The following is a 24944-nucleotide window of genomic DNA, read 5'->3' as shown; positions in this document are numbered from 1 at the left end:
ACACACCACCACCATGTCAGTGTCACTGCAGTGCTGAGAATGATCCACCACCCAAATAATACCTGCTCTGTGGTGGTCCTGTGGGGGTCCTGACCATTGAAGAACAGCATGAAAGGGGGCTAACAAAGCATTCAGAGAAACAGATGGACTACAGTCAGTAATTGTAGAACTACAAAGTGCTATATGGTAAGTGGAGCTGAAAAAATGGACAGTGAGTGTAGAAACAAGGAGATGCTTTTAATGTTATGGCTGATCAGTATAAATCATAGATCATAACAGAGCAACTTTTATAAACTGTTTGGAAGATTGAAAGATTTGGGGTACCGAATAGCATAAAAGAAGAACTACAGTGTTTCAGCACAATTTGGCTACAGATCGGCTATTGCTAAAGCCCTACCCAATTCATGGCAGTGAAAATCCCATGTAATATGCTATTTGCTGTAAAATTCAAAATTTCACAATACTACAGCAATTCAGTTAGCAATCGGTAAGTCAAAACGTCCAAGAAGTCTAAAGCAGCTAAAAACATGACTCGCGGGGGGGGGACTCTAGTCAAAACACAGATGAGTATTTTTGTATTTGAGACAGTCACTGGATATTTTAGGTTTACATTCAAGTATTAAGGTAGCTGTGCTGTGTATTGTAGCTTCCATTTATTCTATCTGTAATCTGTGATTTTAGAGTGAAATTTTTTGCACATTTCTGTGAATTTAGTAGGTTTGTAGCTATTGCTTCTTGACTGTGCGGTTGTTTTATTAAGACGGCTAAAGATTTGACACTATCATTAATTCCACAGTATTGCTCGATCATCATATCCGTGCTGTAAATCGGCAGAAAGCCTGGCAGCTTATTGCTAATCAACTTAGCAGATCTGCTTTATATGACCTGTATGTTTGAGAGATAAGGAAGCGACTGAGGAGAAAGATTTTCATCATACAGGACTCTGTACCTCTCTATATGGCGACGATAAGGACGATAAGGCCTTATCAACATGTCAATTCATCACAAAGGTGTTCCGTAGGGTTTAGTGCTGACCGCTGAAGTTTCTTTTCAAACCTGGCTTTGTTCACAGGGGCACTGCCATGCTGCAAGAGCAAAGGTGCCATTCCACCAAACAGGTGTTATTTGTGTGTAGCAACTCGATTAAAGTACATTTTTTATCTTTGTTTAACACTGAATCTATTAAGACACACACATAACTTGTGTACTGGTCAATCTCAGGCAACTTTGTTTAACTTATACAACCATTTTCCACCTAGAAACGTTGTAAATGAGTAAAAGGACTGAAAGTAACACGACTGAGTTTTTAACATAAAATTAGTAAGAACATGAAAACAAGAACATGGACGGATGGATGGATGGATAAATATATATACATGGATCAATAGATAAATAAATAGATGGATGGATGGATTGATGGATTGATATATAGATTGATGGATGGATAGATAGAGAGAGATACTTTATTGATCCCAAAGGAAATGAAAGTCCCAGTAGCATTATACATTAAAGACACACTATAAAACTTCAACAATATAATTAAAAAAAAACAGCACAAACATAACAACCAAGATTGAAGGTAAACTGAGTTTTACATATATTGAATAAGTACAGTGCAGTTATTAATAATGAGGAAGGATTTCAGTGAGAAATTAATGAATGAAGGTAAAAGTAAAAGTGCAGGGAGGTGCAGTTCCAAGTATACAGCCTGCTTTCACCCTGTTCTTCAATCAGTGTATATACATGTACTGTATATACACATACATACATACATGGCTAACTGTAGGGCCTGTTTCTGGTTTCTGATTCTGGTGCAATCACTTGTAATCTCACGGTTGGACTACTGCAACTCCCTTCTGGCTGGAGCTCCCATGTCCACGATTAAACCCTTACAGCTCATTCAAAATGCAGCTGCCCGTCTGGTTTTTAACCAACCCAAACACTGCCACATTACCCCACTGCTGCGTTCTCTTCACTGGCTTCCTGTAGCTGCACACATTCAGTTTAAAACACTGACGCTCGCCTACAAAGCCAAAAAAGGACCAGCCCCAAGCTACCTTCGGGGTCTAATCAAACCCCGCTCTGTACCACGCAACCTCCGAGCCTCTAGTCTCGCTCGACTTGAGCCTACATCCAGGACTAAAGGAAGACAAGCATCAAGGCTCTTCTCTGTTCTAGCGCCCAAATGGTGGAACGAACTTCCTCTGTCTGTCCGAACATCTGAGTCTCTTGCTGTCTTTAAAAAACGATTAAAAACCCACCTTTTTACTAAACACTTAGGCTGACTTGTACTTATTTACTAACACTTTATTCCAATCTTTTCCATTAAAAAAAAAAAAATAATAATAATAATATATATATAGCCACTTTGGTTCTAACAGGTTTTAGCAGATTTGTGTTCTTCGACTGTTGTTTACCTAAACTTGAGAAATGAAATGTTCACTATAGAAGCACTTCTGTAAGTCGCTCTGGATAAGAGCGTCTGCTAAATGCTGAAAATGTAAATGTAGGGCCCTCAGTCCTTAGCTATCAACCGCTGTCCCTGAATGCTGGAGTTGTAGAGCCTAATGGCTCTGGGGCCAAAGGACCTTTTTAGTCTAGACTGGGTACAGTATACACAATGTATTTTTAAAAAATGTAGGTAACAGGAATGTACGTTGAGATTAATCCTCTCAGTCAGAGGTACAATATTATCAAACATCAGTAGATACAGATCATGTGAATTTCTGTTGAAAATGTGACAGAAGGAAAATGTTAGAGTAACAGGACTGAGTAAAAACCTGGGGACATGACTGACTAAAACATGTATTTTAACACATTTTTTATGGAGAATAAACATTAAAACATAGATGGGATGTGGAGTCACCAAACAATGCAAGAAAAACAGGTTTTTTTGAAAGATTTTACTCATTATATGTCACTATAAAGTGTAGTGTTAGAGAGTAGGGACATATAAAACACTGTTTTTCAGTGTTATAGGGAGTTTTTATGAACATTTTAAATTATGTATTCTAAATGTGCAATTAGATAAATAAGCAGAAATAAAAAATGCATTTTAAAGTTAATTTTTAAATACATTTATACTAGGGCTGGGCGTTATGACGGTACATTCGGTATACCGCCTTTGATTCCTCATATGGTATGAATTTTTGATATACCACCATACCATAACAGTTCATTTTAACAGCTGTAAGCTTCAAAAGGCAGCAGATCATATAATATTGTTTGCCGATAAAAGCGCTACGCAGATTAAGTAGTTAGCCAGTTAGCGTTAGCATGACAGTGTTAACAGACGAGAGAGATTTTCTCAATATGATGAAAAAAATAAACAAAAACAGATGGAGGATGAAGAGAGGAGGACCAAATATACACCGGAAGAACCTGCCAAGAAAATGAGGCGTGTCTGCAGTTTAGAACAGACTAGAACACTCTATATTGCAATTTGTTGAGCCACAACTGTTGCAAACAACGACATTTCGAACGCAGTAGCAATCCACATATAACCCGCAATAATTAAAACACTGGATTCCAGGTTTGTCTTAGGGGTGAAAATACACCATGTTAGTCGCTATTCCAACGTTATAAACAAACTGGAATCTGAGATATTTAAAGTCGTCCACTTTGTAAACTTGGTTTTATTAGTTAAAGGGAGAACTAAGGGTAATTGTACAATCCCACAGTACACAATATTAAATAAACAATACAAATTTTATTCATTGCAACTGCTTCACATGTACTGATTCTATCATATATTGTGTCATTTTGTGGGGCCAAGCAAAGCTTGTAGTATTCAAAACACTTTTATTATATACATGGTGGGATTAAAACTATAAAACTATAAACTATAATAAACTACAAATTATTTATATTCTATGTACGTATGACAGTAGAATCAGCCACAGACATAAAAAAGTCCTACATACCATGATATATTATGGTATGTCACAATCTTAAAAAATACTGTGATACAACATTTTGGTCATACAGCCCAGCCCTATTTATACATATAATGTCCTGGGGACAGAAATGGCACAGATTTGGCGGAATGGCCCAAAGCGCCTTTGCAAAAACTGCTGCCATAAGGTTGGAAGCTTGGCATTATTTTATATGTTAGCTCTGCATGTGCCTATGACCAAAAGTCAACAATTAGAAGGGGTATCTTTATACTTTTGGCCATGTAGTGTGCCATGATATGAAATGTTCAGGCGTCCTGAGGACGGATTTAGGTTATATCGCCTAGTCTGACAGCAAGCCAATGCTAGATTCCATCCAAAAACAGTGCTGAAACGTCTCTACAGTAGCACCACCTCAGACTAAAAATATTTAGCTGCAGTCGATGCTTTTTCACCACTGTGGTTTGTAAACACGTTGGCTCTGTTGGCAGCGAGCAGCAGGGTTGTGGTTTTGTAGAGAAACAAAAGCCAAGCTTAGGCGAGGCGAGGCGAGCTCGAGCGGGCGTGTCACGTGAAGAGCAGCCAGATGCAGACGGAGCGCGCAAGGTCGTCGCTACTGATTACATAACATGCTAACCTGCTAGCTCTGCTAGTCGTATGTTTGAGCAGCCGGGTACACGCTGGCTATATTCTTACCCAAACATTGATTTTAAATGTACTGAGCCTTCACAAATCAACTCTTTAGTTTTCCTTTGTGCACTTAATGCATTCTGGGAAAAAGCTGATGAGTGAGTTATAGTTAAAGAACACAGTGTACAGGCCAGGCTAGTACAGCCAAGTCCACGACTAAATGATCAGATATGATCCTCAGTTCTATATCATTTTTTTTAGGGATGCACGATGATATCGGAATTCTATCTGTATCTGCCGATAATATATTTTTTAAGAACAATCGGCATCGGGCTGATGCTTAGATTTGGCCGATGTTTCAAACCGATATTTGCCGACGCATTTATTATTTGCCGGAAGAAGACGGGGTGACGCAGGCCGCGCTACAGCAGTGCAGCAAAAATGTCTGTGGTAGCCGCTCAGGTGGCGCAGCGGTAAAAAGAAACGCGCTGCAACCAGGGCTGGATTCTGAGAAGCATGGTATCGAATCCAGCCTTGCTTTACCGGTTCGAAGCTGAGTGGCTATATGAGCAACGATTGGCCGGTTGCTCATGTGGGGGGTGGGACAAAGAACCGGATGTGGGTCTCTCTCTGTCAGAATGCGGTTGCGTTCTCTGCCGGCTGATTGGAGGCGCTTACACAGAGATGGGAGAGAGTGCCCTTAGGGTGTGTCTCTCCGCATGCAACGCTAGGTGGCGCCAAACTCGTCAATGTGTGGGTGGCAAAGATGCATCTGGCTGCTGCTCGTGTTTCGGAGGGGATACGGGTTAGCTTCAATCACCTCCGTCAGGGCAGGGTTCGGCATAGACAGAGAGGAAGCACGATGCTAATCGAACAATTGGATGCGCTAAAAAGGGGAGAAAAAGGGGTAAAAAAAAAAAAAAAAAAAAAAAAAATGTCTGTGGTATGGAAGTTTTTCAAAGTGAGCGAGCATGACATAAAGCTCAACTAACGTCTTGCGTGGAGGGAGCAAAGTAAGAAATTTCAACACCACAAATTTAATTATACATCTGAAGGCACACCATCCTGACAAATATACAGAGTTCCTCACGGTGAAAGAGGAGACTCGCACAGCACCGCGCGGGCACGCCAGCAAAATCTGCAGCTACTCAGCCGGTTGACCAACTCCTTCAGAAATTTAAGAAATTTGACAAAAACAGCCCAAAAGCTACAGCTATTACAGCAAAGGTGATGGAATTCATCGCTCTCGATGATCAGCCGTTCTCTGTTGTAGAGGATATTGGATTTCGCCGGCTGCTCGAGCATCTTGAGCCACGTTACACCATACCTAGCCGTCGTTACTTTTCCGACGTAGCCCTACCGGAGCTACGCAACTTGGTAGCGACTCACATTCACAAGCTCATTGACGATAATGTGTCCTCCATTAGCCTTACCACGGACATCTGGACATCTGATGTGAGTCCAGTGAGTATTCTGAGTTTAACCGCGCAGTGGGTAGACAACAGTTTTGAATTACAGAAGATCACTTTTTAAAATGTTTTTTATATATTATTAGTTTGAATAGATCTATTTTATTTAAAAGTGGTGACCAGTCTGTGTAGAACCAGTTAGCTAACTAAATGTGCCTAATAATTTTCTCAGGAGACACCTTTTATTTTATTGTTTGCATACAGTTGGTTGAAAGCTAAAAAGTTATGCAAATAAATGGTACATTTGTTTATAATGTAAATCGGGGGTGTCTGATCTCTCTGTAAGTTATAAATGTGTATATCGGCATCGGCATCTGTAGATAAGTACGTGTATAATATCGGATATCGGCATCGGCCCAAAATTCCCATATCGGTGCATCCCTAATTTTTTTCTTGAATTTTTAGTCCTTTATTTCTCAATCTAGTCATTACTGATTACTGATGATAAGTCTGCAGCCATTTGCACAAACCCTGATTTGATCAAAAAGAGCCACACTATGTTTAACGTAACAGTCCCAGGGATTACATATTGCAATAGCAGGAAGAGACCTTGTCGACCTTTCCTCCCTCAAACACGGCTAATTGTGTTTGTGAGGCGAGCCAGGTCAGTATTTCTGTGGCCTGATGCAAAACAGCTTTGTTAGCAAAACAGCCTCGGTTGAGAATGGAAATGAAGAAGAGAAAGAGGATACAGAAGGGCTTAGTGCTGGAATACTCTGGATGAGGCGAGTGCCTTTCATACTAGCACATAAATAAAAGCTCACTGGAGTATGACACCGGGCACAGACGCCCATGCCAGCATGTGATCTTAAGTCGGCTGACAGACGAGCCTTTATTAAAGACAATTATTTTTTTATGACCAGCTACGAGTGTTAGAATAAAGGTTTTAAGCAGGTTCTCTCACATTTAACAGCAGACATTTCCAGAACATTGAGCTTTAAGTACGAAGGAACAATACTGGATTCTGTACCATTTTTAATCGTACTCACTCATACTTGTAAATACAAACTTTAATAAGTGTCAATATTCATAATTAACAGGTCAAAAGACATTGGATGAATGAATGATTCTCAGTGGATAAATGAATGAATGCTTCTGTATTTTTAGGGGTAAGCGTAACGTGGCTTGTTGTACTAAAACAATGACTGATGAATTTGGGCAGTATAGAGCACTTAGAACCAGTACAGAGCACCTATAACCAGTTATACTGGAGGAAAATTGAGTGTTTCTGTGCGGTACTTTTAGTACATTCAGCCACGTTTCGCTTTAATTAGGTGAAGCTTTTTGCGGATTCAGAACCCCAAGCTGCATAAACACCACACGTGAAGTAAATACAGCTAAACACAGATACACTTGTGGAGCTATTAGAGTGGAATCGATGGTTATTTCACACAGATGTTTGTTCGTGTTGTGGAACTTTAGTGATGTTTTATTGCTCAAGCCGAGCGCTGAGCAAATCGGTTATATGCGCCGAGGGTCGCTGTGAGAGCGAAGCACAAAACGCTTCTCACGTCAATGAACTAAAGAAAACAACAACTGCGACAAACACGTCTACGTCTTCTTATCACCAATAGTTGAGCGATGCTTTATGCATGAAAACGAACATCTGTAACAACAGCACAAATGCTCACAGGTGATCTACACGCTTCGCCATCACATCACTACTCTACATACTTTCTTTATGTAACGCCCACCGTTGCTGATGCATGCTTGGTTCTCAAAAACTGGTGGAAACGCGGATCAGTTCTCAACAAAACACCAAGGTTCGAAGAAACCTGAACAGAACCAGTTCAAGAACCACAGCTCTTGTGGAAAAGCGCTATGCGTGGGTTGCCTCCGGGTGCTCCGGTTTCCTCTTACAGTCCAAAGACATGCAGTGAGGTGAATTGGAGACACAAAATTGTCCATGACTGTGTTTAAAATAATCTTGTGAAGTGATGAATCTTGTGTAATGAGTTACTACCATCTCTGTCATGAATGTAACCAAAGTGTGTAAAACATGACGTTAAAATCCTAATAAATAAATAAATAAATGTGTTTCACACAGATGGCAAGGATCACGTAACACCACGTACCTTCTGCATTTTGAGATGAACCCCTGGAACTACTGTTACCAGAAGTGTGGCTCCTACAATTACACCAAAAACCACCGTGTGTGAATTTAAAGTGGGTATAATCACTGGTCTTATATGAAATACTTTTTCTCTCTCACTTTATTTAACATTGGTTGTAGGGCTGAAACGATTCCTCGAGATACTCGAGTAATTCGATTACTAAAAATCATCGATTCAAATTTTTCGCATCGAGGCATCGTTTAATCCATACAGCTACATACAGCTCACAGTGTTTCGGACTTTTGCACAACGTTTTTTACGCTGTGGGCAGGTGACGTGAAGAAGCCGAGGGCTGCGTCCGAAATCTCATACTTAAACAGCACTTAACAGGACTTAAACCGGGTACTTTTTGCGTACAGTTTAATGAATATACGTATTTGGACACGCTCGCCGCTCCTGCGTACTGTTCAGTGTGAAAGTAGCGGTTTGAGACACAGCCGAGATTTGATAGCACGAACTGCAAAACGGAGAGAGAGAGAAAATAGCGAACAGGAGACCGGACAGAGAAAACGACAAAGTTTGAGATTATCTTAATCGAGAAAAAACGAAAACTCAGTATAACATCCACACCATCAGAGTGTCTGGTTGATACGCTGACTTTTCTTCATTGCAACCACCACATGTTTTTTTGAAGGCTCAGGCAGACACACGTACACGCACACAAACACCAAATCTACCTCATCTAGGAGATACAATCCTGACAGAACCTCCTACAAATTCCACAAAGACTCCAACAAAATATTAAAAATGTATGTTCTGTGTGTTCTGCGCGAGCTGTAGCTGAAACTTTTAGGGGCAATGTTAATGTATTATTGTTTATTATTATTTATGCCTTAGTTTAGTTTTAGGTTGCCTGTTTACATTTTTTTATTTATTTATTTTTTCTATTTTTCCCCCCAATTTTTCTCCCCTAATCTAGTCGTGTCCAGTTACCCTGAATGCGTCCTCTCTACTGATTCGACCCTTCACCGCTGACTGAAGACGCCTCTCAACTGACATACGCCCCCTCCGGCACGTACAGTCAGTACAGACTGCATTTTTCACCTGCACGAGTCAAGTTCATACACTTGACGGGCACTGTGTACGGAGGGCCACACCCCCATCAGCATTATTCCTCAGCCCTGTGCAGGCGCCATCGGTCAGCCAGCAGGGGCCGCAGTTGCACCAGTTATGAGGACCGTCAAGTGTATGAACCAGTTATTTCTTGACCGTCAATGCCCAGCCATACAAACGCTCTGTTGACTGAACAGATTCCCACAGACATACTTCAAAGTCTTGTGAGAAGCCTTCTCAGAATAGTGGCTGTTATAGCCAAAAAGGTCACACAGAGGTCACTCTAATGTAAAACCATTTGTTTTGAAATGGGGGCGGCAAGGCGGCTTAGTGGGTAGCACTGTCGCCTCACAGCAAGAAGGTCCTGGGTTCGATCCCCAGGTGGGGCGGTCCGGGTCCTTTCTGTGGAGTTTGCATGTTCTCCCTGTGTCTGCATGGGTTTCCAAAAACATGCAGTCAGGTTAATTGGAGACACTGAATTGCCCTATAAGCGGATAGGTGTGTGTGTGTGTTCATACACTTGACGGGCACTGTGTATGGAGGGCCACACCCCCATCAGCATTATTCCTCAGCCCTGTGCAGGCGCCATCGGTCAGCCAGCAGGGGCCGCAGTTGCACCAGTTATGAGGACCTATGATCCGACTTTTTACCCTCTAACCCTGAACAACAGCCAATCGTTGTTCATGCTGCCGCCCAGCCCAGTCGGAAAGGCAGAGCTGAGATTCGATACGATGTATTCAAAACCCCAACTCTGGTGCGCTAGCGTACTTTACTTTATTTTTGATTTATTTGTTTTTGCATTTCAAAAATGTACAGATTATTTTAAGGGACACGTCTTATTTAATCTTATATGTATTTATTTTTGCTCTTTATGAAAGCAAAGGTATTTCTTATCCGATTACTCAATTAATCGCTGGAATAATCGATAGAATACTCGATTACAAAAATAATCGATAGTTGCAGCCCTAATTGGTTGTGTTTACAAAGCTGGAGATTTCTTCAGCAGAAGAAGCCTTTCATTCAGTTTTTTACTCAAGAGTTTACTCAAGTTTACCACGAGCCAGACCGTCTCGTCTGCTGTATCTAAGAAGGAGGAAGGAAATGTAATCACAAAGCAGCTAAGCCCTCAGGAAGAGAACGGCCTATGTTTAGATCTATGGAACAAAGTCGGCACAGACTGTTCTCCGGTATCAGAGGCCACAGTGCTCACTTCAGATTGACAATGCTCAGAGGAAATCACATATACCTGATGATACAGCTGACACAGACAGGGTACGACCCCTCATAAACCAAAACCACCAATAGGTTCAAACCTACATGTACATTGTACAGTCTGCGTTGTGTCAACAATATGAACATACATACACTATTGGGACTAGGGATGCACCGATCCAACTTTTTCAGTTCCGATACCGATCCGATACTTATACTTTGCATATCGGCCGATACCCGATACCGATCCGATACCATTGTTGAATTAATAAACCGTATACTTTATTATGTGGGAAAGACTTAAGGCATCAGGATTGACTTAAACATTACTAAGTTTGCAAAACAAAATATAATTAACACAGATATAAATGTACTGAACTGCTATTTATTTGTCAATAAAATAATAAACAGGCATCTTAATATTTCAGTGTTATTTTCACTCAACGAGTAAGCATCCGACGCTGCCTTGGTGACCAAAGCAATCCCAGCATTCATTGCAGAAAAATAAACATAGCTGAAAGGGGTGGAGAAACGAATGGAGTTATTATCAAACGTAAACAAAATATTACTGATTTTTTACTTGTATAAACTTATACCGAGTGTTTTTATTTGCAAGTTCGAGCGTGTCAGGAAATGTAACCGTTATCGGTACATGAAGGGAAATGTTATATTGACGTTAGCGTTAGCGCTGTGCTACCTCAGTTCATTGTTTTTAATGGCAAGATGCTAAATGCTAAACCCGATGGAATCGCTGTGTAAGTAGCGCATTCGAATAACCTGACTTATAAGTTGATGACTTATTAGAATCCTCTCTACTGAGGCAGCCGCTTATGTAGACAGTAAGACAGCGAGGCAGCTCCTTAGGTTTTCGAACACACCCATAATGTAGCTGCTGACAATGAGAAAAACATTAGTAGCTTAAATAACTTTTTCAAATAAACTTATCCGTATATATTTAGTGCAAACAGTAATTCAAAATCAAATATAGCAGCTAAACATGAGTAATAAACATGTTGCCATCAAACTTGTTAGCATAGCAAGCGTGAAATACCTCCATGCAGCTGACTCTTTGGCTCGCTCCATGTTGCTCTTTTTGTTTGTGTTATACGCCATACGTCAGCAGCGAGTCCTGTATGGGCTTAGCACGCGTCGCAAACGAACTAAAGTGAACGTATCGGACCCATGGATCGGCCTGATTATCCGATATCCGATCCATCTCATTTTGGTAATATCGGGACCGATATCCGATCTTAATATCGGATCGGTGCATCCCTAATTGGGACACCCTTTGTAATCACTGGATTCATGTGTTTCAGCCACAGCGATTACTAACAAGTGGAATAAATCAATTATACCAAGGAAATTATATGCTTCAAACTTTGCAGCAACAGTTTAGGGAAGGCCCTTTCCGGTTCCAGCATGCAAGGTCTATAAAGACATGAAAAAAAGCTTGGTTTAAAGAAACTCCAGTGACCTGGACAGAGCCCTGACCACAGCACCACTGAACAGCTCTGAACAATCACTGAGAATTTCTTGACCAACGTCAGTGTCCAGCCATACAAATGCTCTGTTGACTGAACAGATTCCCACAGACATACTTTAAAGTCTTGTGAGAAGCCTTCTCAAAAGAGTGGCTGTTATAGCCAAAAAGGTCACACAGAGGTCACTCTAATGTAAAACCATTTGTTTTGAAATGGGGGCGGCAAGGTGGCTTAGTGGGTAGCACTGTCGCCTCACAGCAAGAAGGTCCTGGGTTCGATCCCCAGGCGGGGCGGTCCGGGTCCTTTCTGTGGAGTTTGCATGTTCTCCCAGTGTCTGCGTGGGTTTCCTCCAAGAGCTCTGGTTACCTCCCACAGTCCAAAAACATGCAGTCAGGTTAACTGGGGACACTGAATTGCACTAAAAGTGAATGTGTGTGTGTGTGTGTGTGTGTGTGTGTGTGTGTGTGGTGTGTGTGTATGTGTGTGTGTGTGTGTGTCTGCTCTGCGATCTGTCTCGGTGTGTCCGTCCAGGGTGTTACTGTGTGCCTTGCACCCATTGAAAAGCTGGGATAGGCTCCAGCACCCAACCCCGTGACCCTAATTGGATAAGGGGTTAAGAAAATGAATGAATGAGTGAAATAATGTTTTGAAATGAGACATTCAACAAGCTCATGTCCAAATGGAAAACCAACAGAAGATATACATCAACTGAAACTGATTATTTTAATGCTGGCGATTAACTGAATGTGTCTTCTGTGTACGGGACTTTATAGTTACAGTCATATCCAAGCACCTCTGCTGACTCTTGTCCACCATGGAAAGCATGCAGGCATCACAACTGGTCATCGGATTAATGGAACAAGTTGGACTGGTCTGACGAATCCTGTTTTCTCCAGAATCACGTGGACAGCCAGACTAGGACGCACTGACAGGCGATCCACCTCTTAACTTGCAGGACTTCCAAGAATGAGATACCACAGGACTCCGTCATTATTTAAAAGTTATTAGTTTATAGTCAATCGACATTCAAATCTAATTCTACCAAATATCATCTGTGCCTCCAAGGTTGATTGAGGTCCCTGTTGAGTCTGGTTCCTCTGAAGGTTTCTTGCTTGTAATATTTATGGAATTTCCCCTCACCACTATTGCTATTAGTTTCCGCATCAGATGGTTTTGGTTCTAGAACCTGTAAAGCAGCTTTAAAACTGCTTTATGTCCAGGGTAAAAACTTGTTTGTTTGTTTGATTCTTAACGCCATGTCAGCTGCTATGGCTGTTATCATGGCTGAATAATAGATTCAGTCTTTAAACATCGAAGTAGGGGGTGGATTTGCTTTCTTTACTTGTGTGTATTATTCTATATATTATATTCTAGTGCTTCTAAGAATTTAAGCAGTGTTTTTTTTTCGGGGGGGGGGGGGGGGGGGGGGGACAGTGAGGTGAAATTTCCTTGTAGTTGTTTGTACGGTAGAATTATGTTGTTTGTATGCTGTTCATCTTTTGGCATGAATAGAGGAAGTGTTTGACAGAAGTTCTAGATCCACAGAGGGTCTGGTCTCTTTTTAGCATGTAGGTGTAGGTAAGTTTGATGTGTCTTATATCAAGCTGTACAGTTCACACTACACAACCGGATCTCTTGCAATCAGGTGTCTTTTTAGTCGTTGTGGTTTTCACACTACATGACTGATCGGCGATAGGGGGTCACATACTACACCATCCACCATCAGGAGGAATCTCATATGAGTCTGTCTGGTCGCCCAAATGACGTTTTGTCACGGAAACACACGTTAGAAGTGTTGAGGGGTTTAATGATACCACGTCAAAGTTGTTTGTGCGTTGATGTGCAGCGTAAAAGCAAGTAGGAAAAATAAATGATTTCGAGCGGATTTGGCAACACGACCAGCAGGGATTGTCTGTTCTGTAGTGAGCTGATAAATATTTATTAATATTTTTTGCAATGCAGCGTTGATATGATGGTTTGGCATGGACGATATGGTCAGAAATACTGTAAAGCTCGTGTGTGCCGATGTATTCTGATAGAAATCATATTATGCCCCTGTCCTACGTTTTTACACTACTCCCCTGGATTCCCCCTCACCTCGTATCCTGCGTTCTCATTGGCTGTAGTTCGACATAGCACTCGCTGCCACTCACAACCTGATCGCAACACTTTTCACACTACACGATACTGAGTCTGCGACAGGTCCAGATATTTAACATGCTAGTTATTTTTCTTGAGTCGCCGAGCTGCTCGGATCGAGTTAATGAACAGTTCACACATAGCGATCGAGAGCCGAGTTTCGAGCCCCAAGCGAACGCTGACTTGCCTCCGAGCTGCCACATCTAGCGGCGACCAGTCAGTGAGCGAAAATCAGGGCAAAACTAGTGTAGTGTGAACTAGGCATTACGCGTTTTGTGTCGTAGTAACTTCACAGAACTTTGTCAGAACGCAGCCGGGTTCGAGCACCGTTTCCTCACACGTGCAGCTCCAGAAAGCTGAATAACAAAAACTCAAGGTACATTGTTTAAATTAAGTCATCAAAATACGGGTTTATCAGATTAAGATAACCAAAGTATGCTGTCTACATGACATTTTGATCTTAATCAGATCATATACGCCCTTAATGTGACATCCAAACACCTGACATGTAAACCTCAGAATTAATAAGTACTTTAATAAAATAGGGAAATGATAAGAAAAACAATGACTTGCAGTGACTCTGACATTTAAATCATTTTTACATCTACGGCATTTAGCAGACGCGTTTATTCAAAGCAATTTACAAATGTGCCAGACAATGCAAGCATCTGAGGGTTAAGGGTCTTTCTAGCAACTCAGTGCAGTTCACTTTAAGTCTGCCACTAACGACTGTTTTTTAATCGATTAATCTATAGACTATATTATCGATTAGTCGATTAATCTAAACGATTAATTTTCCTCCGAATCTTTAATTCAGAATCTCATTTAAGCTTCTTTTATTTTAACAACAAACTGTATGGCATAATAATATGGCACAAAACTAAATGTAATCAGGGTTTATGTCCATATTATCACATTTTCAAGTGCTCCATATTAAACAAAGTGCAGCATGTGTTTATGGCATTCCATACACAAAGCAAAGTGCTTAAATTTATAGCAGAAATAAAATAGTTAGATGTGGGCACGTCTCATTAAGTCCAACGTACAGTAACGACAGAATGAGCCCAGATTCTAACCTACAACATTCACTCCAAACTTACTTCACAATCTAAGGGATGTAAACAAAGTGGTAAGCATTAAGGCCATTAATATGAGAAGCTTTTTGCGCTTTGACTGCCACGGCAACCGCAAAAAATCACGAGCCCAATGCAGCAAGTGCGCAGCAAATTCGCTAAGAAATACAGTATTCCAAGATCTACGCAATTAAGAAGCTTAATGAAACAATATAGAAGTAAAAATGCACCCTAACTGAACTCTCTATCTATCTATCTATCTATCCATCCATCCATCCATCCATCCATCCATCCATCCATCCATCCATCCATCCATCCATCCATCCATCCATCCATCCATCCATCTATCTATCTATCTATCTATCTTTTAACACCGTGTTTAACTGAACTCGCTAAGGAATACGGTATTCCAAGATCTCCACGATTAAGAAGCTTAATGAACAATATAGAAGTAAAAATGCACTTTAACTGAACTCGCTAAGGAATACGAATATCGACTAGGTCGACAATGGCGGCAGCCCTAGTTCACTTTATGTAAAACAAAAACCTATATATACTGTCTGGACATTTAAAAGGATTTGAGTCTGAGGCTTGGAAAATGACAACACACCCAGACAAACCACATCCGAAATGAACCTCATCCTCCTGGAGCATCACATGACCCAGAAAAAACATGTTGTTCCAAAACAATACGGGATTTACCATGTGATTTTCTGACTGAACCAACCCATGCTGAAAAGCAGAAGAGGAACTGGAGAGTTCACATGCTGGCGTGCTAGTGCGTGATCGCAGGTGTGATGTTGACGGGCCTCCCAGGTAACTCATTAACAGCACCGGGCAGACAGGCGGATGAGTGGAAACTTTTAGTAAGGAAAACGGTGTAAATGATCACTTAATCTCACCCAGCTCCTGTTACAGCACAGTCAGTCAATGAACTGTGAGAACACATGACTCAGAGGTTGGCTTACCCTTGAGGTTACCGAGCGCTGCTTAGAACTAGGTCGCTGCACCTGAGCGCAACTCAATCCCTCACGACAAGCATTGTACTTCTGTCCTTCAATTCCAGTCTCCCAAAACTGCGCTACAGTGCGGATGGTTTCATTTTAACCCGTTTGTGCACCAAGTCAAAAGTGTGTGGACACCTGATAATATTTATTTATTTGAATTTTATTGTCATGTTTTACACACTGGTTACATTCATGACAGGACAGATTACTCAACACAATATCAAACACAGTCACGGACAATTTTGTATCTCCAAGGAAACCGGAGCTCCTGGAGGAAACCCACTTGGACACAGGAGGAACATGCAAACTCCAAACAGAAAGGACCTGAGCAGCTCCAGTTGGGAATCAAACCCGTGACCTTCTTGCCTTGCTGTGAGGCAAAACCTGAAAATAAGCTTGCAAAAAATTCCATTCCAAAATCAAAGGCATTAATACATAGATGGCCACCAAGCTATAACAACCTAACCTTTTTTATTATAGCATGTGTCTGTGGGAATGTGTGTCCATTCTATTCAAAAGAAAATTTGTCTGGTCCCAACACTGGCCAAAAATACCTAGCTCACAATGTTCAGGTTTAGTCCAGAGGTGTTTAATGGTGAGATCTGGACTATACACCGATCAACCATAACATTAAAACCACCTCCTTGTTTGTACACTCACTGTCCATTTTAGAAGCACTCTGTAGTACTACAATTACTGACTGTAGTCCATCTGTTTCTCTGCATACTTTGTTAGCCCCCTTTCATGCTGTTCTTCAATGGTCAGCACTCTCTCAGGACCACCACAGAGCAGGTATTATTTAGGTGGTGGATCATTCTCAGCGCTGCAGTGACACTGACATGGTGGTGGTGTGTTAGTGTGTGTTGTGCTGGTATGAGTGGATCAGACACAGCAGCGCTGCTGGAATTTTTAAACACCTTACTGAGAATAGTCCACCAACCAAAAACATCCTGATGAAGGTCTAGAAGATGACCAATTCAAACAGCAGCAATAGATGAGTGATCGTCTCTGATTTTACATCTACAAGGTGGACCAACTAGGTAGGAGTGTCTAATAGAGCCATAATAGTGTCTGATCCACTCATATGTAGAAACAAGGAGGTGGTTTTAATGTAATGGCTGATCAGTGTATATACTGTATATATATAAGTAAGAAAACCATAAGTCAACTCAACCTAAGTGAAAATAAGTCAGACATAATTAAAGAACCACAAAAAGCAGGTCTGTTATGTTAAGAAGCTTGTTAAACACAGGTGGGTTGATAAATGGCTGTTTTATGGCATCTTAGAGCTTTTTACAGCACCACATTAATATCCAAAGTATGCACTGTATAAACCCTTCGACATGTAACTTTGTGTAGCAGAGATAAGAAAAAACTGTTATGAAAAATACACTGGGGGTGAAAAAGCTGAGAACATTCTGCTAGTTCTATTATGCTTAAATGTTTCTCCAATTTAATCCAATTGTTTATTTTTTTAATTACAAATGGTGTGGCAGTAAATTACCCCAGCCCACTACCGCTGGAACCCAGGTTCGAATCCCGAATTGGGAAGGGGGGTGGGGGGGGGGGGTGCTATGGCTGGCCAGGTGTCTACATACAGACGCGATTGGTGATCACTGATGGGGGAGGGATGACCGAGGTCCTGTGATGGATTGGAAAATCACACCCATCGTGACCCTGCAGCCTAGGTGAGACATGAAAATAAAATGGAAATAACTGCTGAAATGGAAGCCAGTAGATTTGTTAAATAAAAATTTGATTTTCTTAATCTCAAAAGTCTTTTAGTTTTCATTCAAGCACGTGATCAGACGACTTTGAGCAGGTGGATCTGACTGAGTCATCAGAAGTTTGTTCAGGTTAATGAATGTGTACCCAGTGTTCACCTATTATTAATATAAACATAAAACACTAAAGAATTCAGAAAATCACGGACATGTTTTTAAAGATTTACACTTTTACTCAAAATGCTATGCTGATGTAATGATTTGTACTGAATTAAATACTGTATTACGCAAATACTTTTGGAAGTTTGCTTCCATGCTGTTTAAATGCAAAGTAAAGAAGTAACACAACCAGGTAGCTAAAGTAATAAATTGTAGTTATAATTATTGTTGGTGGACATTGAGGGTTGAGGAAGTAATAAAGAAGCCGTGCTGTAAATCTAGATCTGAGCGGGGTCATTTCTGCTGGATCTGAGTCTGTAAGTGACTCAGCATGCGGGCGGCACGGTGGCTCAGTGGGTAGCACTATCGCCTCACAGCAAGAAAATCCTGGGTTCGATTTCCAGGTGGGGCGGTCCGGGTCCTTTCTTTGTGGAGTTTGCATGTTCTCCCCGTGTCTGCGTGGGTTTCTACCAAGAGCTCCGGTTTCCTCCCACAGTCCAAAGACGTGCAAGTGAGGTGAATAGGAGATGCTATATTGTCCGTGACTGTGTTTGATATTAAACTTGTGAACTGATAAATCTTGTGTGATGAGTAAATGTAACCAAAGTGTGTAAAACATGATGTTAAAAATCCTAATAAATAAATAAATAATTCAAGTTGCTATGCTGATTTGATGATCTGTACTGAAAACACTGTATAACATCCAAGAAAACTGATTATTAGAAGCATTTTCACTTGTATTCTCAGACTTTTGGCTCCAACTACGTGTTACCTAGAGGTTTGTGTAGACTTTTGAAAGTGTACAGATATTTTTGGAAGCTTGCCTTAATGCTGTTTAAATGAAGAGTAATGAATTATAGTTAATTGTAGGGGCTCTGCCATTCAACCACTCTTGAACCTATAAGCAAGACCCTTAACCCTGTCTGCTCCAGAAGCGCCGTACCATGGCTGACCCTGCGCTCTGACCCCAGCTTCCAAAGAAGCTGGGATACTGCAAACTTGCATATGTGTATATGACGAATAAAGGCATTCTTTTTATTATTATTGTTGGTGGTGGACAGAAGTGGTGGACAAGGGTGGTGGAAAGTTAAAGCAGTAATAAAAAAAGCTGTGTTGTAAATCTAGACCTGAGTGGGGACATTTCTGCTGGATCTGAGTCTTTAAAGAACTCGCCATGCTTTAGTTTTTAATTTCTTTCGGGATCAATAAAGTATCTATCTATCTATCTATCTATCTATCTATCTATCTATCTATCTATCTATCTATCTATCTATCTAGATGTGAACATTGCTGCTGTTTAAATGCAAAGTTAAGAAGTAACACAACTAGTAAGCTAAAGAATTAAACTGTAGTTATTATTGGTGGTCACAGAAGCGGTGGACCTTGGTGGTGGAGGGTTGAGACAGTAATAAAGAAGCTGTGTTGTAAATCTAGACCTGAGTGGGGTCATTTCTGCTGGATCTGAGTCTGTAAGGAACTCACCATAATAGATAATTGGCTGTGTCTGAGGTAAGGGGTGGCCAAGGCCCGTCAGAAGTGTATTGCTGCATTGTGCCCTGTAATTCTATGGAAACCAGACTCACCTCAACCCTGACCGGGATAAAGCAGTGGTAAAACATTGAAAATAAAATAACTGTGTAATTACACCGATCAGCCATAACATTAAAACCACCTCCTTGTTTCAACACTCACTGTCCATTTTATCGGCTTCACTTTCCATATAGAAGCACTTTGTAGTTCTACAATTACTGACTGTAGTCCATCTGTTCCTCTGCATGCTTTGTTAGCCCCCTTTCACCCTGTTCTTCAATGGTCAGGACCCCCACAGGACCACCACAGAGCAGGTATTATTTGGGTGGTGGATCACTCTCAGCACTGCAGTGACACTGACATGGTGGTGGTGTGTTAGTGTGTGTTGTGCTGGTATGAGTGGATCAGACACAGCAGCGCTGCTGGAGTTTTTAAACACCTCACTATTACTGCTAGACTGAGAATACTCCACCAACCAAAAATATCCAGCCAACAGTGCCCCGTGGGCAGCGTCCTGTGACCACTGATGAAGGTCTAGAATATGACCGACTCAAACAGCAGCAATAGATGAGCGATCGCTCTGACTTTACATCTACAAGGTGGATCAACTAGGTAGGAGTGTCTAATAGAGTGGACAGTGAGTTTAAAACTCCAGCAGCGCTGCTGTGTCTGATCCACTCGCACCAGCACAACACACACTAACACACCACCACCATGTCAGTGTCACTGCAGAGCTGAGAATGATCCACCACCTAAATAATACCTGCTCTGTAGTGGTCCTGTGGGGGTCCTGACCATTGAAGAACAGGGTGAAAGCAGGTTAAAAAAGTATGTAAAGAAACACATGGACTACATTAAGTAATTGTAGAACTACAAAGTGCTTCTATATGGTAAGTGGAGCTGATAAAATGTTCAGTGAGTGTAGAAACAAGGAGGTGGTTTAATGTTAAGGCTGATCGGTGTATATCTGGCAACAATACGATTAAGTCAGTTGTAGGTTCTCGTTAGCTGGTAGAAACTTGAACCCCTGGCTGGGTTTTGTATATGGGTGACACTGTGGCTCGGTGGGTAGCACTGTCACCTTACAGCAAGAATATGGAGTGGTTTGGGTCCTTTCCGTGTGGAGTTTGCATGTTCTCTCTGTGTCTGTGTGGGTTTCCTCCGGGAGCTCCGGTTTCCTCCTACATTGAATATATGTGTAAAACATGACTTTAACATCCTAATAAATACAAAAATAGAACTCACCATGCTTTAGAGGATTGTAGATGTGAACATTACTGCTGCTGCTTTGATGTTTTTGGCTCTCTGTGCCCCTCCAGCACAGGACGGCGCTGCTGAAAGTCACCTCGTGAACGCGCTCCTGTACCGTGAGCTGCGAACACAATAACAGCTGTTTCTCCATCTGCTCGCTCCCGTTTCAGCCCACTATCAGTCCACGATCAGCCCAGGTTATCTCCACTTCATCCTCCACGTCCACTTATTAATCCGTTTGGTTTAATCCGGTCACCGCGCTCAGTTCCTCTCTTCTCTTACACACATAGCGGCTCAAACCAATCTACTGAAGCAGCGCTCCGGACTTACAGCGCTCCTGTCCAGCCAAAAAAAAACTACGACTTATTCACTTCAACACAACCGAGACAGACTGTTCTAATAACAATGAAGCTCTGATACTAATACAGACATGTTTTATTTTACTGCTCTGTCTACTTGTAGCATCAACAATAGATCGAGTTATGGACAGTCCTGCTGCACAACTGCGCATGTGCACTGACGTCAATGGTGTGGGTGGTGCTGTTACGTCTGCAGTTAAGAGCGTCAGGTTCTATTGTTTATCTCTTTCACTTCTCTCCAATCATTTTTACCTTTAGATACAAATAAAGTGTGTTAATTTATGTATTATATTTCTTTTTTTCTTTTTTCATGTATTTATTCATTCATCTATTATTATTCTCTCTATTCCCTAAATAAGTAATTACTATTGTTTTCTATATAATGGAATGCCTTTATTTGTTATATATACACCGATTAACCATAACATTAAAACCACCTCCTTGTTTCTACACTCACTGTCCTTTTTATCGGCTTCATTTACCATATAGAAACACTCTGTAGTTCTACAATTACTGACTGTAGTCCATCTGTTTCTCTGCATACTTTGTTAGCCCCCTTTCATGCTGTTCTTCAATGGTCGGGACCCCCACAGGACCACCACAGAGTAGGTATTATTTAGGTGGTGGATCATTCTCAGTACTGCAGTGACACTGACATGGTGGTGGTGTGTTAGTGTGTGTTGTGCTGGTATGAGTGGATCAGACACAGCAGCGCTGATGGAGTTTTTAACTGTCACCTAACTGTTACTGCTGGACTGAGAATAGTCCACCAACCAAAAATATATCCAGCCAACAGCGCCCTGTGGGCAGCGTCCTGTGACCACTGATGAAGGTCTAGAAGATGACCAACTCATACAGCAGCAATAGATGAGCGATCGTCTCTGACCTTACATCTACAAGGTGGACCAACTTGGTAGGAGTGTCTGACGCAGGGTCAGCTGTGGTATGGTACCCCCGGATCAGACAGGGTTAGGGGCCCAACAGTGGCTGCATGGCAAAGCTGGGATTCAAACTCTCAACCTTTTGGTTGATAGCCCAAAGCTCTACCCATTAAGCTACCACTGTTTTCTGTGCTTTATTTATGTATTTATTTATTTATTTATTTATTTATTTATGTATTTATTTATTTATTTATTTATTTATTTATTATCTTATTACTTGTTTAATTTTTCCTTCTTTTCATTCATTAGCTGAACATGGTTACTGCATCAATGTATTAACTAGATGTAATGTGGTATAGTTAAACACCAAACTTGGTTTCAGACAGTCCTGTGTATTACACGCCTACATTTTCTATAATTTTATTTTTATTTTATTTTATTTTATAATTTCTATTTTTCTATACAATTTCTATAATATACATTTAGTGCGCTGTGTAATATACATATATGTCATCTTATATGTATAAAAAGACATAAAAACAGTTCCGTGTGCAAAATCTGTCAGTGCAATATCTGTTCACTTCTGTTATTTTGTTTTTAGACTTTTTAATTTATATTTTCTAGAAGCTCCTTTGGCAACAATTACAGCTACAGATCTTCTTGGATGCATCTCTCAACTTCATTTGGGCAGTTTATCCCATTCTTCATTTCAGATCCTCTAAAACTCTTTCAGATGGTGAGGATCTGTGAACTGCCATATTCAGGTCTCCTCAGAGATGTAGCGTTAGATGTTCTGCCCATATATCTCAGTTTTGTCTCATTAGACCAGATCATTATTTCCATGTGTTGTGAGAGTACATTACATGAACTTTAGCAAACTCCAATGGATTATTTGCATTTTACTCAGCAATCGCTTCTGTCCTGTCACTCTGCTCTAAGGGCCTGAGTTATGTAGAGCTGTTTGTTCATCAAACAGGTTCTCCCATTTCTACACAGGACTTTTGGAGCTCTCTTATGCCAAGTTCACACTATACGACTTTCCAAGTTGTCAGATCACTGTACAGTTCACTCTACACAACTGGATCTCTTGTAATCGGGAGTCGATGTGGTTGTCACACTACACAACTGATCAGCGACAGGGGGTTTCACACTACACCATCTATCACCAACTGGAATCGCAGGCGAGTCCATCTGGTCTCCCAAACTACGTTTTGTCACGAAAACAAACCTGAGAAGTGAAGAGGAGTTTAATGATACCACGTCCAAAAATGCACGTCAACAAGTAGCGAGCGATCAAAGTTTGTGCGCTGATGTGCAGCGTAAAATCAAAGAGGAAAAATAAATGAATCTGAGTGGATTTGGCTACGTGGCAAGCAGGGATTGTTTGTTCTATATACACTTTTCCCCCCAATTTTTCTCCCCTAATCTAGTCGTGTCCAATTACCCTGATTGCGTCCTCTATACTGATTCGACCCTTCACCGCTGACTGAGGACGCCTCTCAACTGACATACGCCCCCTCCGGCACGTACAGTCAGTACACATTTTTCATCTGCACGAGTCGAGTTCATACACTGACGAGCACTGTGTATGGAGGGCCACACCCCCATCAGCATTATTCCTCAGCCCTGTGCAGGCGCCATCAGTCAGCCAGCAGGGGCCCGCAGTTGCACCAGTTATGAGGACCTATGATCAGACTTCTCTTACCCTCTAACCCTGAAGAACAGCCAACTCTGGTGCGCTAGCGTACTTTACTGCTGCGGATCGAGTTGTTGAGTAGTTCATGCATAGCGATCGGGAGACAAGTTTCAATCACCGAGCGAACGTCGAGTTGCTCCAGAGCCGGCAAATCTAGCACCGACCAGTCGGCGAGCGAAGATCAGGGCAAAAATCGTGTAGTGTGAACTAGGCATTAGGGTGACTGTTGAATTCTTTCTTACCTTTTGCATTTTTATATAGTTGATATATACAGAAGTGATTTTAATGGTTCAAGATTTGTTTATTGTTTACCTGCTCAAAATGAACCCTGGTAGTGTTTAATTAGCAAAACCGTTTAAATAGTTAAATTAGGTGAACTGGTTGATTGACCAATGATTTTTTTTATTTTATTTTTTTGTTTTTGGATAAATAATAATAGATAATAATGTTGTTTCTGAAATAAAAGAAATCAGGTTTTACAAAATGTTTTGTGTTTATGATATTTTTTTCTTTGTATAATATTTTACTTTGTTTAATCATTCAAAATCATTTAAAAATCATTCATCATTCATCTAAATAAGCATTTGTCCCTTCCTGATTTATTTATTTATTTCTTGTATACTTGTCACAATGGCTTAAAAGCGGTTTCTCTTCTGCAAAATCTCTCCACAGAATTTGTTTTTTCTCTGGGAATTTGCACACATTAAGTCAAAAAAGCATTTGTAAGGTCAGACACTGTTCTTGGACAAAGAGCCCTGGCACATAATCAATGTTCCAATTCATCCTAAATGGGATTGAAGGCTCTGTGTCATGTGTTGCACACCACTTGTCAAACTGTGTCTATATCCCTATACCCTGCCCAATATGTTGCCATAAAGCTGGAAGCATATAATTTATTTTTAGGTTGGCTCAGTGGTCTATTTTAGTAACCCATCACCACTAATATCCAGATTCGAATCTCAGCAGGTATCGTTTGTGGTAGATGACAGTGGTAGCCAAGTGGGTAGAGCTTTGGGCTATCAAATGAAAGGTTGAGAGTTTAAATCCCAGCTTTGCCATGCAGCCACTGTTGGCACTGTACAATGACTGACCCTACGCTCTGACCCCAGCTTCCAAACAAGCAGGGATATGCAAATAAGGAATTTCGTTGTGTATGTATATATGACAAATAAAAGCATTCCATTCCATTCTATTCTTCTCATCTGGCTGGGCACCCACCTGGATATAATTCCAAAATGCAGCTGCTTGCCTGGTTTTCAACCAACCTAAACTC

General features: G+C 41.1%; 1 protein-coding gene across 1 annotated transcript in view; it reads right to left on the bottom strand.

The window, feature by feature from the left end:
• The window catches only part of cerk (ceramide kinase), a 58215-nt gene extending 37000 nt beyond the window's left edge, over positions 1-21215 (bottom strand). Inside the window, exon 1 of the mRNA XM_062996462.1 lies at positions 20730-21215. Coding sequence (XP_062852532.1) covers positions 20730-20886 — 157 coding nt within the window. The 5' untranslated portion in view covers positions 20887-21215. The remainder of the gene's footprint in view (positions 1-20729) is intronic.
• Positions 21216-24944: the final 3729 nt, after the last annotated feature.

The sequence above is a fragment of the Trichomycterus rosablanca genome, chromosome 1 (assembly GCF_030014385.1).
Source record: "Trichomycterus rosablanca isolate fTriRos1 chromosome 1, fTriRos1.hap1, whole genome shotgun sequence".
NCBI classification, from domain to species: Eukaryota; Metazoa; Chordata; class Actinopteri; order Siluriformes; family Trichomycteridae; genus Trichomycterus; species Trichomycterus rosablanca.
Note: the sequence above shows the minus strand (reverse complement) of the source record. Positions and strands in the feature narration are given on the sequence as shown.